At 41.9% G+C, this 20538-nt stretch overlaps 1 protein-coding gene across 2 annotated transcripts in view; it reads right to left on the bottom strand.

The window, feature by feature from the left end:
• LOC115199819 (BDNF/NT-3 growth factors receptor) overlaps positions 1-3269 on the bottom strand; it is a 90471-nt gene extending 87202 nt beyond the window's left edge. The window contains exon 1 of one of the 2 annotated variants that reach the window (XM_029762288.1): positions 2531-3269. In XM_029762288.1, the coding sequence (XP_029618148.1) occupies positions 2531-2745 (215 nt within the window). In that variant the 5' untranslated portion in view covers positions 2746-3269. The remainder of the gene's footprint in view (positions 1-2530) is intronic. The other variant, XM_029762289.1, reaches the window with a different exon arrangement.
• Between the last annotated feature and the right edge of the window lie 17269 nt (positions 3270-20538).

The following is a 20538-nucleotide window of genomic DNA, read 5'->3' as shown; positions in this document are numbered from 1 at the left end:
CTCTGCAGTAGATTGCAACACCGCCCCCTTTGGTCGTTCTATCTTGTCTGAAAACGTTGTAGTTAGGGATGATGATTTCACAGGGGTCCGGGGTTTGTTAGTCTATGTTCAATGTTAGTGTATTTCTATGTTCTGTCTAGTCTATTGTAGTTCTTTGTTTAGTTAATTGGGGTTGGACCTTCAATTGGAGGCAGCTGGTTATTGTTGCCTCTGATTGAAGGTCCTATAATTAGGAGTTTGTTTGTCATGGGATTTTGTGGGAGATTGTTCTTGTTTAGCTGTTTGCCTGACAAGACTGTCCAGTTTGTTTGTGTTTTTGTATATGTGGTTTGTGTTTTTCCTTCTTCACTCAATAAAAAGAAGATGAGTATACATTTTCCCGCTGCATTTTGGTCTACACCCTACGACACCCGTGACATGCACTGTATGTCCAAAAAACATATATATTTCCTGATCTTTGTTATATCTCCTAGATGTAGGACAGACACTTCAAAACCTTATTCCTTCTGATGATTTTTTTTTTTACCTATAGGGGTAAAGGCCGATAGTAAAGCTTATTAAAGAGCAGTGATACTAGCAAGAGCAGTGTGTGGGTTTCTTCTTTTGTTTCTCACCTACAGGGGTCCTAAAACTCCAAATCAAATAGATAAATGATCCATGGTATGACCATCTTAAAACAATTCCACATGTCAGGTTAGTAGACACCCCCCAACCACCCCCAAAGGCTTAGACTTTTAGAGTTTTTTTTTAATGACTACCTCATCTCTGTACCCTACCCACACATGTAATTATCTGTAAGGCCCCTTTCAAGCAGTGAATGTTTAGGTGTTTTTCCGTGATGGAAGTTTTTGTTGAAGACTTTTGTCAAGGTCGTTTGAAAATACAAATTTCACAAATAGAGTGATAATTGTCAACATATAGGATAGGCCCTAACTCCAGTCGTCAACTTCTTGTCATTTTTAACTGTCGACTATTCCATATAAATACATTTACTGAAATATTTTATCAACAAAACATTTTTTTTAAGTGTATATATGTTTTTTGTATATGTTTACACTGTAACCTTACAATAGAGCGGGAGGTAGCCAAGTGGTTAGACCGTTGGGTCAGTAACCGAAAGGTTGCGCTGACAAGGTAAAAATCTGTCGTTCTGCCCCAACAAGCCATTTAACCCACTGTTCCCCGGTAGACCGTTTTTGTAAATAAAACTTTGTTCTTAACTGACTTGCCTAGTTAAATAAAGCTAAAATATACAACTTTTTGACATAGAGGCTATACATCAAAGGGTATTCTATGGTCTTGACAAAGAGATGCTCACATCATATCCTCAGAATTCTAAATGCTGTACTTTTGATTCTCTGTTTGTCTTCAGCTCTGAAACGTGTGTGGAAATTAATTTAGTCTAGGCCAATTCATTTTTTTTTTAAATAGACGCAAAACAAATCTGAATATATAATTGTAGGCTTTCGGGCCCATTGTCCTTGCAAATATTTGCGGGAGTAGGACTGCACCTCTTCCCGGAGCCACCGTGGAGCGTCGATCGGTACCGATAGCGCCACAACGGTCTCCCTCGCGGTTCAGTAGTCCCCACCGCTCTCACACTGACATACACACTCGAGCGCGTGTACACACACACACACACACACACACACACACACACACACACACACACACACACACACACACACACACACACACACACACACACACACACACACACTTATTTTCCTAACATCACTGCTGCAAAACTATAAACTAAGTTGTATTAGCCAATTCAAACAGCCCAACCGTTGACTGAGAATTGGCCAGTCGATTGAACCTTCAATTGTACTCCTTGATATCCTAAAACGCATAGGCTTTTTTCACCTCTTTATTGTGTGCCGATTAGGCAGGTTATGTCTGGTCATTCCACCAATTGTGTGCCTTTTGAGTAGTGTAACTTGATTTAAAAAAAACGTTGGATTTCACCTCATTTTAACATTCTGTCATAAAGAGCACATGTTCACAAAACACCAGAACATGGCCAAAGAAGAGTAGAACCAGTTCATCTGCTTTTACACTATGGTTTAACTGTTAGATGTATTAAAAAGGAATAGTTTCACGACATTAAAATGAGAGTTCAGTTCATGTAATCGGGTTGACCTTAAAATGAGGGACAGATGAATCACTAATCACATGAAATAAATAATCATCTTCAGAAATGACTGTCAAAGCAACAACATAACTACAGCTTTACAACGATGGTGACGTGTTTTAGAAATGTTGGGATCATGTGGATACAAATCTTCCTTGAAGTCATAGAGGGTGCATGGAAGGACAGGTCAGAATTCAGATTGATTGAATTCTCATGTGGTCTATATTAAAGGGCAATTGGATTAATATAATAGGCTTTTACAATTCAATATTGGTCCACAATCGCTACTTAAAATATCAAAGTGACTCAAAAGGCACTCATTTCGTGGAAGACACATCTGTCATAGGCCGAGGCCTGTATGTTGGGTCCGGTGATGGATCATGGACAGTGACTCACATGTCGGTGATGTTGTCCATCTCCAGCTCCGACTGCAACACGGGGAAAGCCATGATACCCCGCTCCTGGTCCACACAGGCGATCCTGGTCCCGCTGCAGGAGCAGGACGCGGGGCAGGCGGCCCCGAGCCTCCACAGACCCATTAGTACGCAACACAACCCGAACAGAATCACCCCACTACCCCTCCGAAAGGCGCTCATCTCGGCTCCCTCCATGCCCGGCCACGGACGGCTTGGATCAACCAAGCTCCAGCAGAAAGAGACGCTGTCAAATGCTCAACCCAGACGAGCAAGCACCAGCCGCTCTCCGCGCAAATGGGTGAGATGCTGAAAATGGGTTTATCCGTTGCGTTCGTCTCCACAAGAATCCAGCCAGTCACTCAAATTCACATTGAGACACCGACGTGTGTGTATGCCAAGGATTCCTTCTCTCTCTCTCTCTCTCTCTCTCTCTCTCTCTCTCTCTCTCTTTCTCTCTCTCTCTCTCTCTCTCTCTCTCTCTCTCTCTCTCTCCCTCTCTCTCTCTTACTCTCTCTCTCTCTCTTTCTCTCTCTCCTCTCAGTCAGATGACACTGGCACTGATAATTCCACACAAAACCCTATGTCCTGTGCAGGTCTGCCAGAGGCAGAGCCGTGGATGAATAGATAATGAACAGAGACGACGGAGCCGAAAGCGCGCACGGTTTATTGTTGCGTTGTTCAAGCAGTGCACTGAGGAGGAGGAGGCGGCGAGGGTAGGCCAGCCAACATCAAAACATACAGTATGTTATAGATCGCCGTCAAGAATACGCCCTCCAGCCATTGTTTTAGTTCCGATTCCACGCTGATTGTTCCAGATGGCCAGGGGTTAAAGGGGTCTCCTCCCCGTCATTCACCGGCGGTCTTGTTTTTAGCAGTGCCTCGGTCGGACGAGATGCGTTGCTGTCCTTGTAGGCTATAATGGACAAATAGCATAACATCGGGCATGAGAAATATGGGGCTTGGTTTACAGCCAGAGTGTATTCGAATAGAAAAATCATGTGATAATTAAAAAACAAAATGACAGCGCAGGTGTGCATCTGCTTCAATGACATTTGACTTATCCCACTGGCACAGCGGGGCATAAGGGCACTACTCTCAGTCACCAATCATTCCCTCTTTAGCCGCGGTGTACCAGCCTCCATCACCCTATTAAATCATTATGCTCCATTTCATAACCATAAATATTTCAGCCGGCATGTAGTGAATCAATAACATGTCGTCTGTAGTGGAGGGACATTGAAAATACATCTAAAAGATAAGTTAATTTAAGGTTCTAAATTAAACGTTAAAAATATGTATTTTCCGGATGTTGAAAATACATATTTTCCAGATGTTTAAATCAGGTTAATTTTCGGCTCTGAATGAAATTGAAAAGAGGTCATTTAGCCTACAGATGTTGAAAATATGTATGGTAATTGACTGTATGGTCAAATTTCAACTATACATACAGTGCCTTGACTTTGTTCACATTTTGTTGTGTTACAACCTGAATTCTAAATGGATTACATATTCATTTCTCTCATCTATACACAATACCAATAATGACGAAGTGAAAACATGATTTTAGAAATGCTTGCAAATTTATTGAAAATACAATACAGAAATATCACATTTACATAAGTATTCACACCCCTGATTCAACACTTTGTAGAAGCACTCTTGGCAGCAATTACAACTGTGAATCTTTCTGGGTAAGTCGCTAAGAGCTTTCCACACCTGGATTGTGCAACATTTGCCTATTATTCTTTTCAAATTCATCAAGCTCTGTCAAATTGGTTGTTGATCATGGCTAGACAACAATTTTCAGTATTTGCCATAGATTTTCAAGTAGCTTTAAGTCAAAATTGTAACTCGGCCACTCACTGTCTTCTTGGTAAGCAACTCCAGTGTATATTTGGCCTTGTGTTTTAGGTTATTATCCTGCTGAAAGGTGAATTCATCTCCCAGTGTCTGGTGGAAAGCAGACTGAACCAGGTTTTCCTCTAGGAGTTTGCCTGTGCTTAGCTCCATTCCATTTCTTTTTATCCTGAAAACTCCCCAGTCCTTAACGATTACAAGCATACCCATAACCTGATGCAGCCACCAATATGTTTGAAAATATGGAGAGTGGTACTCAGTAATGTGTTGAATTGGATTTGCCCCCCGAAAAACACTTTGTATTCAGGACTAAAAGTGAAAAGCTTTGCAATTTCTTTTGCAGTATTACTTTAGTGCCTTGTTGCAAACAAGATCCATGTTTTGGAATATTTTTATTCTGAACAGGATTCCTTATTTTCACTGTGTCAATTAGTTATTCAATGTCTGATTTTATTTATTTTTACCCATCTAGGTGCCCTTCTTTACAAGGCAATTGAAAACCTCCCTGGTCTTTTTGGTTGAATCTGTGTTTGAAATTCACTGCTCGACTGATGGACCTTACAGATAACTGTATGTGTGGGGTTCAGAGATGAGGTAGTCATTCAAAAATCATGTTAAACACTATTTTTGCACACAGAGTGAGTCATTGCAACTTATTATGTGACTAAGGAAATGTGTACTCCTGAACTTATTTAGGCTTGCCTTAACAAAGGGGTTGAACTTAATGACTCCAGACATTTCAGCTTTGAATTTTTTATTAATTTGTAAAAATTTCAAGAAACAAAGTTCCACTGACATTATGGGCTATTGTGTGTAGGCCAGGGACCAAAAAATACGCAATTTAATCAATTTTAAATTCAGGCTGTAACACAGTAAAATGGGGAAAAAGTCAATGGGTGTGAATGCTTTCTGAAGGCACTGTACATTTTCAATTAAGTAATCATTATATCAAAATCATTATTGTTAAATCTATTTACAGTGAGGGAAAAAAGTATTTGATCCCCTGCTGATTTTGTACGTTTGACCACTGACAAAGAAATGATCAGTCTATAATTTTAATGGTAGGTTTATTTGAACAGTGAGAGACAGAATAACAACAGAAATATCCAGAAAAACACATGTCAAAAATGTTATAAATTGATTTGCATTTTAATGAGGGAAATAAGTATTTGACCCCCTCTCAATCAGAAAGATTTCTGGCTCCCAGGTCTCTTTTATACAGGTAACGAGCTGAGATTAGGAGCACACTCTTAAAGGGAGTGCTCCTAATCTCAGTTTGTTACCTGTATAAAAGACACCTGTCCACAGAAGCAATCAATCAATCAGATTCCAAACTCTCCACCATGGCCAAGACCAAAGAGCTCTCCAAGGATGTCAGGGACAAGATTGTAGACCTACACAAGGCTGGAATGGGCTACAAGACCATCGCCAAGCAGCTTGGTGAGAAGGTGACAACAGTTGGTGTGATTATTCGCAAATTGAAGAAACACAAAAGAACTGTCAATCTCCCTCGGCCTGGGGCTCCATGCAAGATCTCACCTCGTGGAGTTGCAATGATCATGAGAACGGTGAGGAATCAGCCCAGAACTACACGGGAGGATCTTAGCAGCTGGGACCATAGTCACCAAGAAAACAATTGGTAACACACTGCGCCGTGAAGGACTGAAATCCTGCAGCGCCCGCAAGGTCCCCCTGCTCAAGAAAGCACATATACATGGCCGTCTGAAGTTTGCCAATGAACATCTGAATGATTCAGAGGACAACTGGGTGAAAGTGTTGTGGTCAGATGAAACCAAAATGGAGCTCTTTGGAATCAACTCAACTCACCGTGTTTGGAGGAGGAGGAATGCTGCCTATGACCCCAAGAACACCATCCCCACCGTCAAACATGGAGGTGGAAACATTATGCTTAGGGGGTGATTTTCTGTTAAGGGGACAGGACAACTTCACCGCATCAAAGGGACAGGGCCATGTACCGTCAAATCTTGGGTGAGAACCTCCTTCCCTCAGCCAGGGCATTGCAAATGGGTCGTGGATGGGTATTCCAGCATGACAATGACCCAAAACACATGGCCAAGGCAACAAAGGAGTGGCTCAAGAAGAAGCACATTAAGGTCCTGGAGTGGCCTAGCCAGTCTCCAGACCTTAATCCCATAGAAAATCTGTGGAGGGAGCTGAAGGTTCGAGTTGCCAAACATCAGCCTCAAAACCTTAATGACTTTGAGAAGATCTGCAAAGAGTAGTGGGACAAAATCCCTCCTGAGATGTGCGCAATCCTGGTGGCCAACTACAAGAAACATCTGACCTCTGTGATTGCCAACAAGGGTTTTGCCACCAAGTACTAAGTCATGTTTTGCAGAGGGGTCAAATACTTATTTCCCTCATTAGAATGCAAATCATTTTTGAACATTTTTGACATGCGTTTTTCTGGATTTTTTTGTTGTTATTCTGTCTCTCACTGTTCAAATAAACCTACCATTAAAAGTATAGACTGATCATTTCTTTGTCAGTGGGCAAACGTACAAAATCAGCAGAGGATCAAATATTTTTTTCCCTCACTGTGATATAGGAAAGAGGAGCCAAATGAAGATTGCAACATAGCATATTTATTATTGCTCCAATCTGTCACATGCACTTATGTTAGCTTTTTTAAACGCTTTAAAACTGTCAGCGATGATGTTCAAAGTGGTCCAACCTACAGAATAAACAGACCACTTCAACTACAATAACATTCTCAGTAACGGTTACTTCAATATTTTTTCTTGCTATGACTGTGATAAGTTGTTGTTTCAATACATTAGCTGAATGCACTGATGGTATGTTACAGGACAGTAGAGTTTTATTCAGTAGAGTAGAGTACTTTACAGTGCTACACAGTAGTTGAATTCAGTTGAGTAGAATACAGTAGAGTACAGTATAGTTCAATACAGGACGGGACAAAATCTGAACCAAACATAGACAAAAAAAGACGTCCGAAAGACGTCAGTGTCTGTCCGTGCTTAGTGGGTTGCCACATCACGCACACACGCACGCACACACCAGTTCTCAGTCGCACGTTCTCCCCATGTGAGGATAGGATGTGACGTGTGCAGTGACGCACAAAATGTAGCCTATGTCTGTATTGAGGAGCATATGCCTAATTACCGAGGTGAATCTGTCTCATCAAATCTATGGGGGTGTCTCCAAATTGGGGTTGAGCATAGTACGGTGTGCATATCAAATCAAATCCAAGTTTATTGGTCACGTACACAGTTTAGCAGATGCTGTAGCGGGTGCAGTGACATACTTATGTTACTAGCTCCTAACCATGTATTACATGCCAAACAGTACACAATAATCTATTTATATTTTTAGACAAGATATCAAGAAATGTCAGAACGAATCAAATTAACATCCAAATATTACTGTAATAGTAATCCAAAAGTACCAATATGTTTGCACATGATATAGCCCCTCTAGGTCATGGTACACACTGTAGCTCAGTTACATCACAGATGGTCTATTTTATTGACAAGATTGTCGAGTGACCGCTCTAACAATGGAAATACATGCCCTCAAAGATGGAAGCACTGTACTGTTTGACGTAAGGCAGTGGGGGGTGATGCGAGATAAGGTGGGACCATTCAGCCAATGAGAGGGCAGATTCGCATGTGAACAACAGGTACAAACAACTCTGATATAAAGTCCTATTCTTTTTTTAGTTTCCGAAATGCCAGGTGCTTCCAGTTAAACCAGTGCATTCACAACAACCTAACCACGATGAAACGTCTATTCGATCAAATAAGTCTCAGGTAGCAAATTAGCAACTACATTTTTTTGTTGATCAAATTTGACACTGGCTAACTGACCTTCATACAAAAATGTTTCATGGGAAAAAGAGGATAGTTTGTGTGTGGAGGGACGGGGTGTGAGTGAGTGAAATGGAAAAGCATTAGAGGGGAATTGTGGGACTTTTTATTAGTGGTCTCTGGCTCTTGCTCCGGAACTGGTTTAACTGAGTTGGTGCATGCCGGGGAGCACCACCCACACCTCAAACGTCTTTTCCAAATACTCTGTCAAATACTCCAGGGAAAATAGTCCACAATCATCCAACGTGATAACAATCGATTGGTAAACATAGATAAACGGGATATTATGTAGATAAGCAGTAGGCCTATTAGCCTATTCATTTTAATGGCTAATTACGACAGCCCTGAGTTAACTCGAAAAATGGCTTGAAAATATGCCATGTATGGCTCTGCTTATAACTAACTTCCCCTCCGTCTGTGGTATTATCCCCCAAAATTGGCCTACAGCTTGGTCTGGGAAATCAAGTCTATTTCAAAGCTAGTGTTGTGGAAAATATTAAAACAAATACTACTCAGATACCGGAGCTTGTGAATTCAATTAGACTTTTATTGCAGAGAGCAACAAAGCCGAGCACCTCCATGGATTAACTGCCTCCTCATTCTTGGTGCTTGGCTTTTATACATTTTTACCTTTACATAACGTCATCAGCCCATTTGCTTTGTTACATAGTTTCCATTCTCTTATTGGCTCAGATATTGGGGCATAGATTCTATTGGTGGCATGACATGCATACCCCTTGGCTAATGTTCCTGTCCAAAGATCTTTACAAGTTCAGACCTACATTATCAATGTATGCTTTAACTTATATGCGTGTCCAGTAGCCTTCACAAGATCAGATATGGCCCAGACCAGTCACGTCTTGTTAGTTTACCTTCCCTCATCTACACAGATTCTGCTTACGTTCTGTTCTTTACATGTCCAATGTTCAATTCGATGTTGATCTAGCTTGGACACTCACATGGGTTTAGCCTTCATTCTGCTTACACATGTCTAATATTTAAGCTTATATTGATTATTCCTTCTACTTCAAAGAGAACCGTATAGGTTACTGAAAATCATCAGATGACTGGAAAATCTCCAACACTAGCTTATGGTACCAAAGACAAATCATGTACTGCCCCTCTGTGGCCATTGAGCAAAAATGCATGCCCACAAAGTAGATCACTGGGTAAGAAAAAACCTTGTAGGCTATTGTCCTGAAGCTATGTCTGTCTTTGTGGCTGCATCCAATGAGTGACAAAAATATCCAATATTTATTTAAAGTAAGATCTTAATTTCTATATTAATGGTTCATATAGGCACTATAGTGTAATATATTAAGCTAATGATGAAAATCTTATTTTATTGTATGTTTCATTCATTCAGAGTCACAGATTTTTTTCTATGCAGACATTAAGTTGATATTTGCCCAATTATCCATTGCAACAAATTTCATTTAAACCTTCTGGTGTTTGATGTGGTGTCATTAAAATTAACTTGGGTGTAGTAGGCATACTTAACTACTCATGACACTGCAGATCAATATCTGTCAAGGTTTGGCTATGCCAATCTTCCTTTCCTGGCCTCTGAAACAAGCTGGATCTCAGCCATATTGCTTTCACTTCTCCAATCCCTTCAGATCAGCGCAGTGTTCATAAGGGCACACAATGGAAAACGTAAAGAAAAAATATTTTGGGGACAATACCAGGAAGTCCCTCACTGTTTCAGTCCGTTTTCTTTACCATTTATAATGGTAAATATAGCTCTCCAGTGCTTACCTCACCATTTACAAATGTTGGAAGGGGACCCACTGGTTATAGTCCAGTCCTGCCTAGAAACAGTGTTGTTGTTGCACATTAGACAGTATGGCATTGGTTCTGTTGACATGTTGAGTCATGAGTAGACTCCCAAAGCTTTAGGTGGGTCACAGCGCGAAAAGGTTTGGGAAGAAGTGAATTGTACAGCAGTGATGTCACAATGGCTAATGTATTATGTTTTGGCTTGACCTTTATTCTGATAGGTAGACTCAGGAATTATGTATTAACTTTATGATCTGAAATAAATGATTAATTGGTCATGTTTTGTGTTCAGTATCGGTCAGCCAAAACTATCTGAACAACAGTCAGACTTGTTGCTGAAATCGTCACTTCTTAAAGCCCCCAAGCAGTCTTTTTATTTTTAAATCATCACTGGGTGTCTAATAAATGCTCAGCATATGTGGGAACTCCTTCAAGACTGTTGGAATAGCATTAATCAGGAAGCTGGTTAAGAGAATGCCAAGAGTGTGTAAAGCTGTCATCAAGGCAAAGGGTGGCGACTTTGAAGAATCTCAAATATATTTTGATTTGTTGAACACTTTTTTGGTTACTACATGATTCCATATGTGGTATTTCATAGTTTTGATGTCTTCACTATTATTCTACAGTGTAGAAAATAGTTAAAATAAAGGAAAACCCTGGAAGGGGAACAGTGAGGGAAAAAAGTATTTGATCCCCTGCTGATTTTGTACGTTTGCCCACTTACAAAGAAATGATCAGTCTATAATTTTAATGGTAGGTTTATTTGAACAGTGAGAGACAGAATAACAACAAAAAAATCCAGAAAAACGCATGTCAAAAATGTTATAAAATGATTTGCATTTTAATGAGGGAAATAAGTATTTGTGGAACTGCCACCTATTGTAGTAACAGCAGAGGTGTAGGAATCCTGATAAAAAAGAATACACCCTTTTCCCTCATATCCCAACACAAAGACCAAGAAGGACGTTTTCTAATGTTGAATTGTACCTTACATGGTGAAAAAAACCAAATAGATTTCATTGTACAGTGCATTCGGAAACTATTCAGACCCCTTGACTTTTGTTAGGTTACAGCTTTATTCTAAAATGGATTACATTGTTTTTTCCCCCTCATAAATCTACACACAATACCCAATAATGGCAAAGCAAAAAATATTTTTTTTATATTTTTGAAAACATATATAAAAAATAAAACTGAAATATCACATTTACATAAGTATTCAGACCCTTTATTCAGTACTTTGCTGAAGCACCTTTGGTAGCAATCACAGCCTCGAGTTTTCTTGGGTATGACACTACAAGCTTAGCACACCTGTATTTGGGGAGTTTCTCCAAATTCTTCTTCTATTCAACCGCATTGACAGTCTGCAGCTCACAGCAGACAAGCTCGCTCGCCCGACACACTGTGGCCCAGACCCATCTCCTCCGCACGCAGCTCTCTCTCACGGGCTTCTCTCCGCTCACAGAGACGGCACCCGTCTGCAGTACAGGGCCGATGGGACATGGCGTCGGCGTTGGAGTGGTGTGCCCCTGCCCTGTGCACCACTGTGAAGTCATACGGCTGCAACTCCTCCAACCAGCGTGCAACCTGCCCCTCTGGCTCTCTGAAAGACATGAGCCACTGGAGAGCAGATTGGTCAGTCCTTACAGTAAAAGGCAGGCCATCCAGATAGTACTTGAAGTGTTTGATGGAAGCCACAACAGCGAGGAGCAGCCGGGTGACACATTAGCGGCGCTCATGTTTGTTGAATGTTTTGCTGAGGTACGCTACCACCTGGACCTAGATCATGAGTTATTATTTTTCTTATTGCCTTTATTTTGTTTTATTTCCACCTGGGCCAGCACCCCACCCATGCCCACATTGCTCGCGTCTGTGTCCAGGATAAAGGGCAAGGGGAGGTCAGGGGGGGGGGGGGTGAGCACAGGGGCCTCGATCAGTGCATGTTTGAGGGTGTTGAAAGCCTCCTTGCACTCCCCTGTCCAAGTGAAGGCCTTGTTCTTCAGCAGCAGGCGGTTCAGGGGAGCAGCGACGCTTGAGAAGCCCCGTACAAACCTCCTGTAGTACGAGGCCAGGCCCAGGAAGCTCTTCAGCTGTTGCTGGTTGGTGGGGGTGGGCCAGTCTCGGACAGCCCCCACTTTGTCCTCCATGGTGCTGATACCCTCCTCCCCCACTTGGTGGCCCAAGAAGGACACCTCTCTCTTCATGAAGTGGCACTTCTCGGGGTGGAGCTTCAGACAGCCACCCTCTCCAGCACACACCGTAGCTCCTCAAAGGCTGACTGGAAGGAGCTGCCATGGGCCAGGATGTCGTCGATGTATACCAGACACTCCTGTCGGGGAATGCCATCCAGCACCCTGTCCATCAAACGCTCAAAAGTAGCTGGAGCGTTGCACAGGCCGATGCACTGGACCTTGAACTGCCAGTGTTCTCTGTTAGTGGAGAACACAGTTTTGGCTCTGGCTTCTGGGGAGAGGGGCACTTGCCAGTAGCCACTGCAGAGGTCTAGTGAGGAGAACAGGAGGACCCCCTAACCAGGTCAAGGGGCAGACTCACATAGGGATGTGTCATGGAGGTAGCTGGGAGAATATAACACACAGCCGTAGGTGACAGAGGGGCTGGGGAAAAGTCACACACCGATGTGGGGGAGGGGGGGCAGCCATGAGTCTCTGCTGCTTTAACTGTTTGAGTAAGGGGGTTGTTGGGTTGTGTGAATGTGACATTAGGGGGGAGCCATGGTAACTGCTGGCCCTCCCTGGAAGCTCAGTGTGCCCCCATTTAGGTCTAACTGGCAGCCTGTGCTCCTAAGAAAGTCCAACCCCAGGATACAAGGGTCCTGCACAGCCGCCACCCACACAGGATGACGCACAGTCCTGCCCCCTACTGTCAGAGTCATTATTCCCTTCCCTTTCATGGGTGCCAGCTCACCTGTGACTGTGCGGAGCTGCACAGTTGTCAGCTCAAACTGAGTCCAACCTGACACAATATCCGGCCTCATCAGGGTTACGGTGTACCCAGTGTCCACCAGGGCAGACCAGGGCACCCCCTCCACATTGACAGGGGCATGACAAACGTCCCCAACACAGGTCCGGCCCACCACAACAATAAGCTCCATCTGCTTGCACTCGTCTGCTTCTTGGGGAAGTGGAGCCTTGCTCACCCGTCCATGCTGGTGGGCTCCTCCTCCTGAAGATGGTGGTGTGGAAAAAGAGTCAGGGGTCCGCACTGCCCTGTCTATGTGGACCCCTCCCAGGTCCATTCATCCTGCCCACGCTGCTTGGTCCTTTGGTGGTGGGTAGTTCTGTTACGGCTGTCGTAGAGAGGGGACCAAAGCGCAGCGTGGTAAGTGTTCATTATTATTTATTAAACAATGAAACACTAGAACAAAGAAACAAAACAAAAAGCCAAACCGTTCCGTCAGGGAACGAAATACAAAACAGAAAACAACTACCCACAAACACAGGTGGGAAAAGGCTGCCTAAGTATGATTCCTAATCAGAGACAATGATAGACAGCTGCCTCTGATTAGGAACCATACTCGGCCCAAAACAAAGAAATACAAAACATAGAATGCCCACCCCACACCCTGACCTAACAAAATAGAGAAATAAACCGTCTCTCTCAGGTCAGGGCGTGACACACACAGTGTTTCTTGTTAGTCTTAAACAAATATACTTTGAAACAAAAGTATACACCTCATACACATGGTTATGGGCTGAAGAAAAAGAAACCTTCACCATGTCCAATGTAGAGTTGAAATGTATTACATTTTGAGTTTGCATCCTAATATTACACTTATATAAATCACTGAAGACTGAAATATAACTGAACCCTTTGACATAGAAACACCAGATTTTGGCCTGTTTTTTAAATCTATAATGTTGATTAACTATAAATTATGAAAAATATTAAACACTTTCCACCCATGAGGCCACTAGAGGGCGATTTGGTCATTTGACTGCAGGAAAGCCACCATATCGGATAGCCACCCCATCTTCGCCCTCATGTTGTGTCAGCAAGCTATCAAGCAAGATAGGTAGTGCTAGGTATCAACAGCCAATCAAGCAGGGACTGGAAACTGGAAATAGTGAGCTTCGATTGGTCAATTAAGATGCAATGTCGCAGAGTATTATAATAAAGTTCCGTTTATTCCAACTTGGGTCCCGCCCTGTTTACGTCCCTCGCCCATGCTCGCATCACCCACTTCACTTCCTTCATTGAAAATGAATGGGCTTCCGTTGTTTTATCGCCCCCAACGTGCTATGTGGATCTCTTGTGTTAGCTTAGTACCCATCTCTGCCCAACACTGATGCGGGCGCTGGAGATGAGGGTGTGAGCAGGTGGGTCTGGGCTGGTGTGATATCGTTGATGTTTGTTTGTATGCTGTTGTTTGTATGTTTAAGCTTTGTATTGTAGAAAACATTCATAATAATATCCGGTCAGAAAACTACTTAAGTACTACTTACAAAGTTTGTTTGGTAATTTTTTACACCTCATGGTAAACTGTGACAGTAAAAACAAAAAGAACAACAATTGACTTGACATGAATTTATTATTTAAGCCTGCCAGCACCACTTGTTGAAAGACAGTGCACCTCAGAGAGAACTCACAGACTGTAGTTGCCCTTTAATTCAGTTGCGCACCTAGCAAGAGACAGTTGTGTTTGTGTAGTGGTGTTTCTGTAGCCTAGGCTACAATGTACAGTGACGTTGCCTAGATATGATGGCAGAGTTTGCTAAACAAATGCCGACCTAATTTATACAAATCATCATGATATCATTCTGCCAGGTAGGTCTACTTTGCAGTCAACATTTACTGTAGCCTAATCGGGAAGGTTTTTTGGGGAAAGCATTTTCAAAATGTCATTCAAACAAGCGCATGACTAAATTGCGCATCGCAAAGATTTAACCAAGACTTCAGGCAAAACCTTTTAAATACCTGGTTTGTATACCCATTGTTGACTTAGCATTTACTGTTAAATATATTAAATTGAAACGTCTTTCCTACCTACCCGACCACTGTCGTTCTTTTGTGAGCTGCTCAACAGACAACCAGTTGAGAGCGTCATACACAAGAAGACTCGAGGCTGTAATCGCTGCCAAAGGTGCCTCAACAAAGCACTGAGCAAAGGGTGTGAACCCCCATGCAAATGCAATACCCCAGTGTTTTTTTTTTATAAACCTGTTTTTGCTTTGTCATTATGGGGCACTGCATGTAGATCGATGAGGAAAAATAACAATTTAATACATTTTACAATAAGGCTGCAACCCCACAAAATGTGGAAAAAGTCAAGGGGTCCGAAAACCCCCCCCAAAGGCACCGTAGAAACTCAGTGATAGAAATCTCCTCAAGCAATAGACCTCTTTCGTTACATTCCCTTTACCAGGTCGGAAAGATATGTCAGAAACATTTTCAATAGTAAAACTATGACTAATCTAGATACACATTACGATTAGATGCTGGTGTCAGGGACCATAATGGCTTTATAATAAACTGATGAACCAATTGCAAATAAATATATTAAAATATCTGAGACAGCGAGGGGATTTTTGTGTGTGATGAACTCCACGGCCAAGAATATAAATACATTATAATACAACCTTGATACACCTGCATTTGAGGAGTTTGTCCCCTCTCAAGCTCTGTCAGGTTGGATGGGGAGCTTTGCTGCACAGCTGGACTGTGCAGCAAGAGTTGTTCAGAGTTGTTCTATCGGGTTCAAGTCCGAGGTCTGGCTGGTCCACTCAAGGACATTCAGAGACTTGTCCCGAAGCCACTCCTGCGTTGTCTTGGCTGTGTGCTTAGGGTCTTTGTCCTGTTGGAAGGTGAACCTTCGCCCAATGTATGTCAATCAACTGTATTTATAAAGGCCTTTTTACATCAGCAGATGTCACAAAGTGCTATACAGAAACTCAGCCTAAAACCCCAAACAACAAGCAATGCAGGTGTCTAGGCATCAAGATATATGATAAACAGAGTAGCAGCAGCGTATATGATGATTGTATGTGAGTGTGTGTGTGTGTGTGTGTGTGTGTGTGTGTGTTGGAGTTTGAGTGTGTGAGTGTGCATAGTGTCAGTGCCAAAAAATAAATATAAGGGTAAATGCAATAGTCAGTGTTGCCGTTTTGTTAGCTATTTAGCAGTCTTATCGCTTGGGGATAGAAGCTGGGGACATACTCGAGGTTGTGGTCGCGGCCAGGGTGCTTCGGCAGAGTGCTGAGTGAGGGGTCTGGGTACTTATGTAACTGTGATATTTCAGGTCTATTTTTAATACATTTACAAAAAAAATCCCAAAAGTGGTTTTTGCTTTGTCATTATGGGGTATTGTTTGTATTTTGATCAGTTTTGGAGTGGGGCTGTAGCGTCGTGGGATGTGGAGAAGGTCAAGGGGTCTGGATACTTTCCGAATGCACTGTATCTATGCCTACCACTCAAGTATCCCTGCACATTGTAAATATGGTATTGACACTGACCCTGGAACTGACCCTGTATATACAGTAGCTTACTTACTTTCTTGTGTTCTTATTTCTATTCTTGTGTGTTTTTGTCCTACTTTACTATATTTTATAATACTACTGATATTGATTACTGCATTGTTGGGAAAGAGCTTGCAAGTAAGGCATTTCACTGTACTTGTGCACATGACAAAACTTGTTATAAAGGCTACTTAGAGACATTTCTATCTCCAGCACCACCCCAACATCTACAAAAGGAGAAGGATGGAGATGGGTGCTTCCATTGACATCATCAACCAATTTGGTTAAAATCACATGATACACACCGATGGTGTCATTGGAAACACTTGTATTATTCTATTTTTTTTTACTACAAAACATAGAAACCATTTTCACATATGTTGTGGTGGGGCTGGAGATTATGAATATGAAGTAGAAAAATGTTGACATTTCCCTTTAAGACTGTCATATGACCAAACACAATACCTTAGTTACAAGAGGGATTTATTGAACAATGCAATACAAATATAACTGTTAAAAAAAACGTTTTTTTTAACAGTTAAGAGCTACATGCTCTTGCTGCCCCGACAGATAATAGCCCATTCCGCTCAGGCTGTGCTGTGTGTGATAACCTACATAACGAACTAACAGCTTCTGGAAATTATGTTTTATCATCAATTGTTTAGCCTAGATTAAAAATAACCTTATTACAATATTTTGTCATGAATGATTGACTGGCCCGGAGGGTTTCCTAAACCTCCCTGGGGCAGCCATGTATGTCAGCCCTGCGACATAATATATAATAATATAAATCTAAATAACTGAAGTGATATGGTAAAATGTAACGGAGTAAAAAGTAAGTTATTCTTTCAGAAATTACTTGAGTAAGAGTACAAGTACAGCCCACAGGGAGTAACTAGAAAAGTAATATTTCCTCAAAAAATGTACATAAGTTTGGATGAATGAGGTGCCCAAAGTAAACTACCTGTTACTCAGGCCCAGAAGCCAGGATATGCATATAATTAGTAGTATTGGATAGAAAACACTCTAGAGTTTCCAAACTGTTAAAATGTCTGTGAATATAACAAAACTGATATAGCAGGCGAAAACCCAAGGAGAATCCATTCTGAAGTTTTTGTGGGGGAGGTGACATCATTTAAAATGCCTGTCTATGAGGAAATCAATGGAATACCTCCCAGATTGCAGTTCCTAGGGCTTCCAGCAGATGTCAATTGTCTTTAGAAAGAGTTTCAGGCTTGTTTCTTGAAAAATGAGCTAGAATTTGTAGTTTTTCAAGGTGGCTCCCATTTTGGCTTTAGTATTGTGGCGTGTGTCGGTGAGGGCGCGCACTTCGTTATTTATCTCCAGTAATGAACATACTATTCTCCGTCTTAAATTGTATTGTTTATTTACATATTAGGGTACCTGAGGATTGATTAGAAACGCTGTTTGACCTGTTTGGACCAAGTTTATTGGTATCTTTCGGGATTCATTTGTATGCATTTTGAACGAGGGAACCGGTGGATTACTGAGTCAAGCGAGCCAACTAAACTGACTTTTTTGGGATATAAAGAAGGACTTTATCGAACAAAAGGACCATTTGTTATGTAGCTGGGACCCTTGTGATTGCAACCAGATGAAGATCTTCAAAGGTAAGTGATTTATTTTATCACTATTTCTGACTTTCATGACGCTTCTGCTTGTTTGGAAAATGTTTGTGATGCTTTTGTACGCGGGCGCTGTCCTCAGATAATCGCATGGTGTGCTTTTGCCGTAAAGCCTTTATGAAATCTGGCAAAGCGGCTGGATTAACAAGAAGTTAAGCTTTTAAACTGTGTAAGACACTTGTATTTTCATGAATGTTTAATATTACGAATTTTGTATTTTGAATTTCAAGCTCTGCAATTTCACCGGATGTTGGCCAGGTGGGCCCAAAGTTGCTTTATGGCCGAGATCCTTTTTAACACGTAAATTCGGATAGCCTCTCTTGCTCTGGCCTCATGTTGGTGCTAGCAAGCTAGTTAGTGCTAGGTATCAACAGCCAATCCAGTAGGGTCTGGAAACTATGGTGAGCTTCGATTGGCCAATCACTCCGGCATGTCGCAGAGTATTTGAATACAGCTCAGCTTATTCCAATTTTGGTCCCGCCCTGTTCATGTCCCTCGCTCATGCTCACATCGCCCCACTGTGCCCCCACCCACTTCGCTTCCTTCATTGAAAATGAATGGGCATCCGTTGTTTCATTGCCCCCAACGTGCTATGTGGTCCCTTGTATTAGCCTATTACCCACCTCGCTAGGCTACCTGGTTTATTTTGCTTTTAAAGCAACTTTGAGATTCTACTTGTAATGAAAAGGGCTATCTGAAATAAATATGTTTTGTCACATACAGCAGTTAGGTGCAGTGAAATTTGTTGTTTTAGAAGGTCAGCCATAGTAGTACAGCACATCTGGGCAAATTAACATCAAGTGCATCGCTCAAGGGTACAGACACATTTTTCACCTTGCCGGCTCAGGTATTTGAACCAGCAACCTTTTGGTTGCTGCATCTGCATCTTCCGCCCATGGTTTGTCATACTTGAGTTTCGTTAGCGTCACACTACGACTCTGTGTCCATTCATATTGTGGCTTTTGCTGCCACAAACTAACTTACCTTACACAACTTGCCAACTGGCTTGTTCTATGTGTGTGTGTTGTGAATTGCTTTAACATGCTGCTCCCCACGCATGTTAAAACTGGCCTATATCTGGTGAAGGGTATAAAAATATGGAACTTCCCAGACTGCCTAGAGGTGATCGTCCGACCAAACTGGGCAAGAAGGACCTTGGTCAGGGAGTTGACCAAGAACCCAATGGCCACTGTGACAGAACTACAGAGTACTGTTCCTTGGCTGAGATGGGACAAGCTGCCAGAAGGACAACAGTCTCTATAGCACTTCACCTATCTGGGCTTTATGGGAGACGGAAGCCAGATGGAAGCCACTCCTGAGACAGCACCCCTGGAGTTTGCATAAAGGCACGTGAAAGACTGAGCAAAGGGCAAAATATTCTGTGGTCTGATGAGATAAATTTAACTATGTATTTGACCTGAATGCATCACCTGTAAGGAATGACGCTGGAGAAGAGAAGCAGGTACGGGGAGTAAACATTTAATCGGAACAGACATGAAAACAGGACAGGAACAGTGTCAGAACCGGGTAAAACACAGTCGTAAGACAATCAAATGCAGCAGGGGGGAACAGAGTTGGGGAATTGACAAATATAGGGGGAGGTAATAAACAGGGGATTGAGTCCAATAATTTTCTGATGCGCGTGACGAGGGAAGGCAGGTGTGTGTAATGATGGTGGCAGGAGTGCGTAATGCAGGGCAGCCTGGCACTCTCGAGCGCCGGGGGGGAGGGGGAGGGAGGGGGGGAGCAGGCGTGACCTTTTTATTGACAGTTGTGTGCCTTTCCAAATCATGTCCAATCAACTTGATTGGATTCTACCTATGGTAAATTCAATTGAAGAAACATCTCAAGGATGGTCAGTGGAAACAGGATGCACCTGAGCAAAATTTTGAGTCTCATAGCAAAAGGTCTGAATACTTACGTAAATAAGGTATTTCTGCTTTCTATTTATAATTAATTTTGTTACATTTCTAAATCTGTTTTTGCTTTGTCATTATGGGGTATTGTGTGTAGATTGCTGAGGACTTTTTTTATTTAATACATTTTAGAATAATGTTGTAACAAAATGTGTAAAAAGTCAGTGCGTTCGGAAAGTATTCAGACCGCTTGACTATAGAAGGAAACAGTGGTGGGAAAGACCCTCTTAAAACAATGGAACTAGGGTTGCAAAACTACCTGTAATTTATCAAAGTTACGATACATTTTCTGTAATTATGGTAATTAATAGGCAATCTATATGATATTTTTGCTAATTTAAACTTGAATAACTTTTACAAAAATGATGCATAGAAAAAAATGTTTTCTCAATGTTTATCTGTGTCCATATTGTCCATGAGTTTTAGTTCAAGAAAAAAAATGCCTTATTAATGAAAGCAGCTAATCACC

The sequence above is a fragment of the Salmo trutta genome, chromosome 9 (genome assembly GCF_901001165.1).
Source record: "Salmo trutta chromosome 9, fSalTru1.1, whole genome shotgun sequence".
Taxonomy (NCBI): domain Eukaryota; kingdom Metazoa; phylum Chordata; class Actinopteri; order Salmoniformes; family Salmonidae; genus Salmo; species Salmo trutta.
Note: the sequence above shows the minus strand (reverse complement) of the source record. Positions and strands in the feature narration are given on the sequence as shown.